Here is a 7,907-nt window from a genome sequence, read left to right as displayed (position 1 = left end):
GTTCTCATTGTTTGTTGCTGAATTTCAGGTCAATGTTTCATTAAATTAAATTAATACTTTAATTAAACACACCCTCAATCCCAATACTAATCACGTAAAGAAACATTAAAATAACTAAACAGATAATAAAATTTTCCAATTCTTGCGGCAACGAAATAGCAGTATTTAATGTAGGACTTTGTGGGGGGTATCTGGTTTCAAATGTTTTGGTCTACCATGTGACTTGTGCTCTTTTAGGGACTGCAGATTATGTCGTACACGTGGCACTTGTTTGCTTGTCAATTCAGTACTAATCATTTTTCAAAAATTAATTTTTCTTTCTTGGTTTATTTGATTAGACTTATACTTACTACATCAAGTTAATAAATCCAACTTCAAAAATACCAAAATCTTTTCAAAGATAACATAATCGTGCACGCAAAATATTCACAATCATATAAAGACATACTTTCTAATTTCTAACAATAATGTTGACAAAAAAGACTTTCCAGATTCCGACCAACACTTTTGTACAGGTCTTACATATATTTTCAAGTTTTATGCTATATATAAGCGGCCTATCTAATTGCACCGTTCTTCTGGAGTGCGACCTTTTCTCGACCCTGCTTAAACGTGAGATATTTTGTATACCTGACTGCCCTTTTCTGAGAGGGTAAGCATAGCTAGGCTGTGAACCGCCAACTGTCATATTGTAAAATTGGATGAGTTCAATCTATAGTCATTAAGGTTTTTCAAAACGTTCCACTAAATTCATCGAGTTGTTTCAAAGGATCAAAACTAGTTATTAATGGCCTTTTATCTTGCATTCCTAGCATAGACTCCTCCTTGCAATCAAGAAACTACCATAGCCAATTTTGTGTTTCCTTTTCTCGCTCTTCAACAAAATTTTATTATATTACTATATATAGTTCGAGCAGAAGACAATGGATGTGCCTGCACTTGCTACCTGAATATTAGATCGCCTATGAAACGACGAAAACTTAAAGTCAAACGAAGCTTGTGATCAGTCAACCAAGAATAAGAGCTCAAGTCAAGAATGATAACTTACATTTTCTCAAAGTTTTGAACTGTACTCATTAGATAGAAAACAAAACTAGAAAGAGTCTCAACTCTTAAGCCTTCTTAGAAGGCTTCCATAAGTAAATGGAGTACTAGAATTAGCAGACAAAGCCTACAAAAAACAAGTACATCTTGTTCTTTGTAGGTATTGTCAGAACAAAACTCAGAAAACAATCCAAAGAAACCTAGTAAACACATACTGTCCCCCCCGAGAAACAGCACTCGAACTGAAAAGTTTGCGAAAATTTTGCAGAATCGCAAACTTTTCCACTCTTGAACTTGGTAATTAAATATCTTCTTCAGCATACCCGAAAGAGTTAAAATGTTAGGAACAGAGCACTTGATCTTCCAGCTGTACAGTTCGAAAGGAAAGTGGAGTCGAGATTTACTTAATCTCTCTTACTCCCTTAGTCCTACATTGTCGCTGCTTGAATCAGTTAGAATCGTTAACCTTCGTGCTGTTTTCATGAAGTCGCTGCAAAATAAAGGAAGAAAGGACACAAGAACATCTTGTCAATATTAGTTCGTTACTAGAAAAGCAATGAGAAATATCTCGTTAAGTTAATGGGAAATTTTGAACATGCACCTAAATGGTTCATCACCGAGTTGCTTGACCGCGCCAGTGGTATCTCGGTAGAGAACATGATTAAGCATCTCCGAGTTTTCAATGCCAAACATATTTGCCAATTTCCTGCATAACTCTTCGTAAGATCCTAGTAATGAAAGATCCAGAGTGCGACCTACATCTTCTGATTCCATAAAAACCTTACAGTGTCCAATCTCGGTATTTGCCTCGGATTGAAATGTGTCACACGGCGATCGTTCTGTTAAACCACGTTGATTAAGTGCGGAACCCGAACCATCGGACCCGTTCCCTATTTTATCAGCATTACCATCCGAGGAACTATTCCCTGTACGAACAGTAGAAACAGTATCTCCCGAGCAGCTAAGAGAGATCTGCTGCTCAGTAAGTATAGGTTGACCGAAAAGCACGAGTTGTGGTGCTTTTCCAATATCAGATTTCTTCGTAGAGTGAGCGGAATTTCCCATGGTTAGCAAGCAAGATATATTATTCTCGCTGTTGCATCGCTTACCGATCATTGGACTATTTAGGGGTCTAGGGGGTGCTGCTGCAACCTGATCAAGTGGCGGAAAACCAACCGGAAAAAAATTCGAATGCAGCTTATTGAGGTGGATATCTGATAATGACAAACCATATTGAGCATGCCTGGCTCCCTGCATGCCAGCAGGGGTGTTGTCGGGAAGACAACCGAAGGGGTTATTAGGCCCTGGAAGGTGGTGGTTACCGGAGAAAGCCGGCATAGGAAGATGGTGGCCATCGAGAGGAAAATCTGGATGTTGAGGTAATCTTAGTTTCTTTCGTGGGGGTGAGAAGGGAGAAAGGTGAATGGTAGGCATGTTCGAGACTAATTCCACAAGCCATGGGCTGACACGTTTCACATTTTGGAGCAGATCAGGTTCGTCCCACGACACCTGCAGCAATTCATCTCAACTTAAGAGAGGAACATACTAAATTAAGCAAGAATAGATTAATTGTTGCCTCCCGTAGCAAAACAGGACAAAGTAAGTAATAATTTAACCCTCTGTTTGGGAAATAAAAGCTACTACCTTTTTAAGTACAATTTACAAAAGCTACCATTTTACCAACTCAGAAAAGAAGGCAGCAGAAAAATTATGTGCATCACAGACTTACATACAGATAGAGTACTCCAAGTATTGTTCACTTGAGTTCATATACGGGTTTTAAAACTCTCCAACTTCACCGGATCGTGAAACTCATCAGACAGCGTGTTACAGAACATAAAAACTCCCTAACAACGAAGACAAGGACCATGATTCTTTTTTTGTCTAAAACAAATTTAAAGTCAAAGACAAATTCAAATGTGATTCTGTAGAAAGAATGTTTTGGAGCATCATTTGTTTATGTTTTCTTTAAAAAGATTAGGAGTTCTTTTCCTTTTTCGGAATACCCATCTGAATCACTTCCTATAATAATCTGTGTATAACATAATGAGTGCGACACCAACACTTGCTGTATATAGCTTTTGACACCAGCTTCGTGTGTTGTTAATGAAATGATATTTGATTTTATCAAAAAAAAGAAACGAATATGTGTGGAACAAACAGCACATAATTCTGTGAAACAGTACATGACTGAGTATGTGTGCATACATCAGAGATCGTAAGACAGATCACAATGGAAATGCACTAAATAAAGATTGTATTACCTGAAGAAGCCTCCAAGGTGAATCTGGCCACCGAATGGGATCGGAAACCTGAACCGAAGATATAGTTCCCATGAACCAACTTATCCGTGAAGAATCTTCAGTTTCAAAAGGCATCTTGAACCTCATCCCCGAGCACCAACGGATCTGCAATGCTGCCTTTACAAGCGAGGCCTTCACACAAAACTCCGGAGTGCTCGCACGAGGGTAATAAATCACCTCTAATGGTTGTCCACTGGCTGCAAGATTTGCAGCTTCGATAACCGATTCTGCCTTCACTTTTCCCCTGTTCATCAAGTTCCCGCTCCCATTTCTTATTAATTTATTCTCGTCTTCCCTAAGAAAACTTGAAAACCCTCCATACGGTACCATACAATTCCCACCAGCCGGATTCCATCCAGAAGAAGTCTCGGGCCCACCTCCAATTCCCCTCTTTGCCCTCCGAATGCCTACACAAAGGTCTCCGTTTTCCGCCCTCAAGAACACAATGGAATCACCAGCAACGAGCTTTTTATGGTTCACAAAAGTACTCCATCCCGTCGTTAACAGATGGCGCCTCGGCGTCCCTCTATAAATATGCCTGAATTTCCATGTCTCCCCGTGAACATCCTTAGCAAGGATGGTCTGAACAGGAGGATCCGCGGAGTAATCCAAACGAGGAAATATCGTCTCCGCACAATACCTCGGGACTGAAAAACCTCCGCCATTGTTCGCATCCGATTGCGTTAAAGTCTTAGCGAATGAAGTAGGTTTATCTTGGTTATCCAAACCGTTCATTCCCCCAACAACCCCCTCTTCATCAAATTCAACTTCATTCCTACTAATAGGAATCAACCTAATCTTGGCATAAACCTCATCAGTTTCAGGATCAGCCATATATTTAATCGCCGAGACTTTACAAGGAATATACGACGGAATCCTAATGGAGCTCCTAAAATCGACATTTCCACTAGCATGCTCTGAGTGACCTTGAGGAAAATAGAAAACTTTTGAACTAATTGAAGGCATTTGTACCATACTACCAGCACAAGCATGCCATAGTTGAGAATCTAAACACTTTTCTATTTCTTTCACTTTGTCCTTTGGATCCATAAAAGTAATCATCTTGATGTCAACAAAATTTTACCAATATGACAATCAATTCAAGAACCAACCAACTCTTTAGCTCATAAAAACTTATTTTCCCATTAGGAAGTGAAAATGCTGTCATCAAATAAAAGAAACAAATATTCTTTAGGCATATTAATTGTACTACCAATTAGCAAAAACCAGAATAGAAGGAAAGAAAGTAAATCATAATAAATTCAACTCAAAGAAAGTTTCAAAAGTCCATACCTTTCTATATTTGTTCAGCAATGAATCTATCTCAAGAAACATCAATTACAAGTACATAGTACTCTCTCTGCAAAAGCATCTCAAAGTTAGCAAATTTGTTGAAAGTAAAACAAAAATAAAAAATTGAAAGCTTCAAGAGAAACTATTGAATTACCACAAAATTATAAACAACTTGACAAGATTCAACCCAAAAGTCCTCATTTTCTTCAATTTGACCACTTCAAAACAGAAAATTCCCTCCTAATCATCCATTACACCAAAACAAAAACAAAAAAAATCCAATCTTTGACTCACTTTGAGTACAAAATCAAGCCAAAAATCCAATCTTTTTCTTCTAAAAATTCAAGAAACTTCTGTAAAATTTGCTCCAAGAAACCAAAAGATTCCACCTTTAAATTGTTTCTCAAACACACACAAAAAAATAACAGAACCCCACTTCACAATTCACTAGACAGACACAAACAACAAAGAAAAAGGAAAGAAAAACAAGAAAACCCTAACAAATTATCAAAAGTGATGGAAGTGAAAAATGGTTTACAATGACTTTTCACTAACAAAAAAAACTCTTTGTCATCTTTTTGTCTCAAAATAAACACAACTATATATTCACACACAAAGAGAAAGAGAGCTTTATATTTGTATATCATACAAAATAACAAGATGTATGCATATATATGTATGCCATTATATATATATGTCCACACACATACATGTGTCTCCATGTAAAAGTTGTCTCTTTTTCTCTCTCTTGGACTGTTTTTTAATTTTCACTATTTACCTGTGATTTTTTTATTTTTTTTTATTTTTTTTGGGGATTCTTGATAATTGATAAGTATATTTTTATGGGGTTTGGTTGGTTGATTAAAATTTTATTTTTCTGACCTTTTTCTTCGGATCTGAAGAAACTCTGCCGTATCTTCAGAAGCCAGCAAAACAACAAAGATCTTAAAGCCGGCTATCCATTTTCTTTTTGTTATTTTCCATTATGGTATTAGTAAAATAATAAAATAATATTCCTTTCGGTTTATAATAAGTATTCTGGTTCAAAATAATTGCCGACTCATGTAATCAAGAAGGAATTAACTTTGTTTTTATAGATTTATCCTTATTAAGTATTGAGTGATCAGATAGCAGTGTGTCAATTTAATAGTAATATGCAACATTTAATGAAGGTTATTATTACTTTCTAGGAGTTAGTATCTTATGCATGTTAAAGGCTAAGTGAACACTTATTTTGAACCAGAGAGAGTAAGAAAATAGTATGTTAGGAGGTGTCATTTTCATTATTTGTTTAATGTGATTAAAAAATTAATTCATTTATTCTGTTGGATTTGCTTGATCAATTTGATAAGGGAGGTTGGATTAATATAATGTGATAATTGTGATAGTTGGAAAATTGGAATATGGGAAGTCAATAGTACTCTAAAAGCAAGGCAAACGCTGCGATTTATTAATTAGGCAAGAATATTAAAATATTGGGTTTAGATTGACTAACCATGGTAGTACACATATTTAATTTTGACTGAAGTTAACTAACTATATTTGACATAATTAACCTCCAGGTTTGGTTTATTAAATTTGTTGCACCGACTATATAATACTGCTAATTGTTGGTGTTGATCCATAAAAATAATTTCGACATGATATTTTCGCATACTTAATACAATTTTCAATATTGAAATAATTATGCATGCATAATCTATGTAGGAGAGAATGTGCAATAAACATACATGTATTAACAATATCCAATTAAGTGTTTTAAAATGACAAAATACCTTCAGACTAGATGTCCTTTTTATGATAAATGGTAACTAAATATGATAGTTAATCACTTTGAACAATGAAGAATTCCTAGTAACACAATAATAATTTCAATTGTTTTAATGAATATATTCTTTGTCTGTTTGTTAATTGTTAGCTAGTTGTAAATCAATGGTAGTGGAGAAATTGGTAGTCAGCTAAGAGCCATAAAGATTAGCTTTTATCATATGTTATATGATCTTAATAATGAATGAACTTGATACTTTAAAGATGCATTTGTTGGTTGTAGAGTTATACTCCCTCCGTCTCAAATTATTTGTTGTGGTTACTAAAAATAGTTATCTTAAATTATTTGTGTTTTAGAAGTTGAAGACACAATTAATTTTATCCCATTTTACCCTTAGTAAAAATTTGTCATTAATGGAGAGGACATATAATATATAAAGTAAACATTTAATGGAGAGATATTATGTCTTATAACATAAATAAGGGTAAAGTTAGTCAAATACCCCTTCTTATTAATATGTCTTAAGGGGCGTGTGAAATGAAAAAACAACAGATAATTTGAGCCGCAGGGAGTACTAGATAATTTTATATCGCTAAATAATATCTATCGTTAATTTAACGCTGAATTATCAAAAAATTATGTTAATTTTAGACCATTTACCTATAGATTAATCATAAATTTATAACTATTCATTTCCTAGATCCCTTTTCTTAGATAATATAGACATTGATATTCATCTTAGTAATTACTTTCACTAGAGTTAAATGCTCTAATTTCTACACGGTAAGTCAGGAGTTTGTAGAGGCGGGGCTAGGATTTTGAATTTATGGGTCTAATAGAAAATACAACTATTGATTTTCTAATAAATTACTTATACATATTAAGTGGATCTTTTAGTTCAAAGTAGAGTCTGAACCAAAATTATTGAGTTTTATCGAACCCATAAGTAAAATTATAGCTCCGCCCTCGTGACTTTAGAGTTTGAAAGACATAAAAACTATCTCAAAAACCATTATCAATCTCCTCAAGAAGAAGCTGTTGGATAATAAAAAAGAAAAAAAATCGTTCTTTCTTTTTTATTAGAAATATGTCATAGGTTAAGGAAATAAATTATTAAGTATAGTAACTCATAAATCTCGGAAGCAATTTAATTTCAAGATAGTATTTACTTGGCAAAACATTAACTAACCTAAAGAACAAGTTCATCTACAATTCCACCAAAAAAAAAAAGTTTACCTCGACAAAACAATTTTATAGTAGAATTGCACATAAGGAAACTATTCAAGAGGTGTTATCCTCCCAAATCATAAAGTAGAAAAATATACGACGAATATGTTAATGCCAACATGTTTCAAAAGTACACAATTGGCATAAATGTGTTTTTCACCTTATCATATGCTTAAATAATGGCTATATTTCAATACGTGGAGTTATCTAACTTCTGATGAGTTATGACCACAATATCGACAAAGATAGTAAAGAGAGCTTCCATAAGTACA

General features: G+C 34.6%; 1 protein-coding gene across 2 annotated transcripts; it reads right to left on the bottom strand.

Moving 5' to 3' along the window:
* Positions 1 to 1,018: 1,018 nt before the first annotated feature.
* Positions 1,019 to 5,311, bottom strand: LOC132630047 (auxin response factor 18-like). Of its 2 annotated transcripts, XR_009578465.1 has the most exons (6): positions 4,795 to 5,311; positions 4,641 to 4,707; positions 3,309 to 4,508; positions 1,830 to 2,553; positions 1,646 to 1,750; positions 1,500 to 1,534 (listed from the first exon to the last, which is right to left on the bottom strand). XR_009578465.1 is itself a non-coding variant. In XM_060345566.1 (5 exons), the coding sequence occupies exons 3-5, from the start codon at positions 4,407 to 4,409 to the stop codon at positions 1,459 to 1,461; spliced, it is 2,085 nt and encodes a 694-aa protein (XP_060201549.1). In that variant the 5' UTR covers positions 4,410 to 4,508; positions 4,641 to 4,707; positions 4,795 to 5,309; the 3' UTR covers positions 1,019 to 1,458. The 2 variants fall into 2 exon arrangements, 1 of the variants encoding a protein (XP_060201549.1); XM_060345566.1 differs by having other exon boundaries at positions 1,019 to 1,534; positions 1,646 to 2,553; positions 4,795 to 5,309.
* Between the last annotated feature and the right edge of the window lie 2,596 nt (positions 5,312 to 7,907).

Source organism: Lycium barbarum, chromosome 3 (genome assembly GCF_019175385.1).
Source record: "Lycium barbarum isolate Lr01 chromosome 3, ASM1917538v2, whole genome shotgun sequence".
NCBI classification, from domain to species: domain Eukaryota; kingdom Viridiplantae; phylum Streptophyta; class Magnoliopsida; order Solanales; family Solanaceae; genus Lycium; species Lycium barbarum.
The sequence above is the reverse complement of the archived record's forward strand: the minus strand, read 5'-3'. Positions and strand labels throughout refer to the sequence as shown.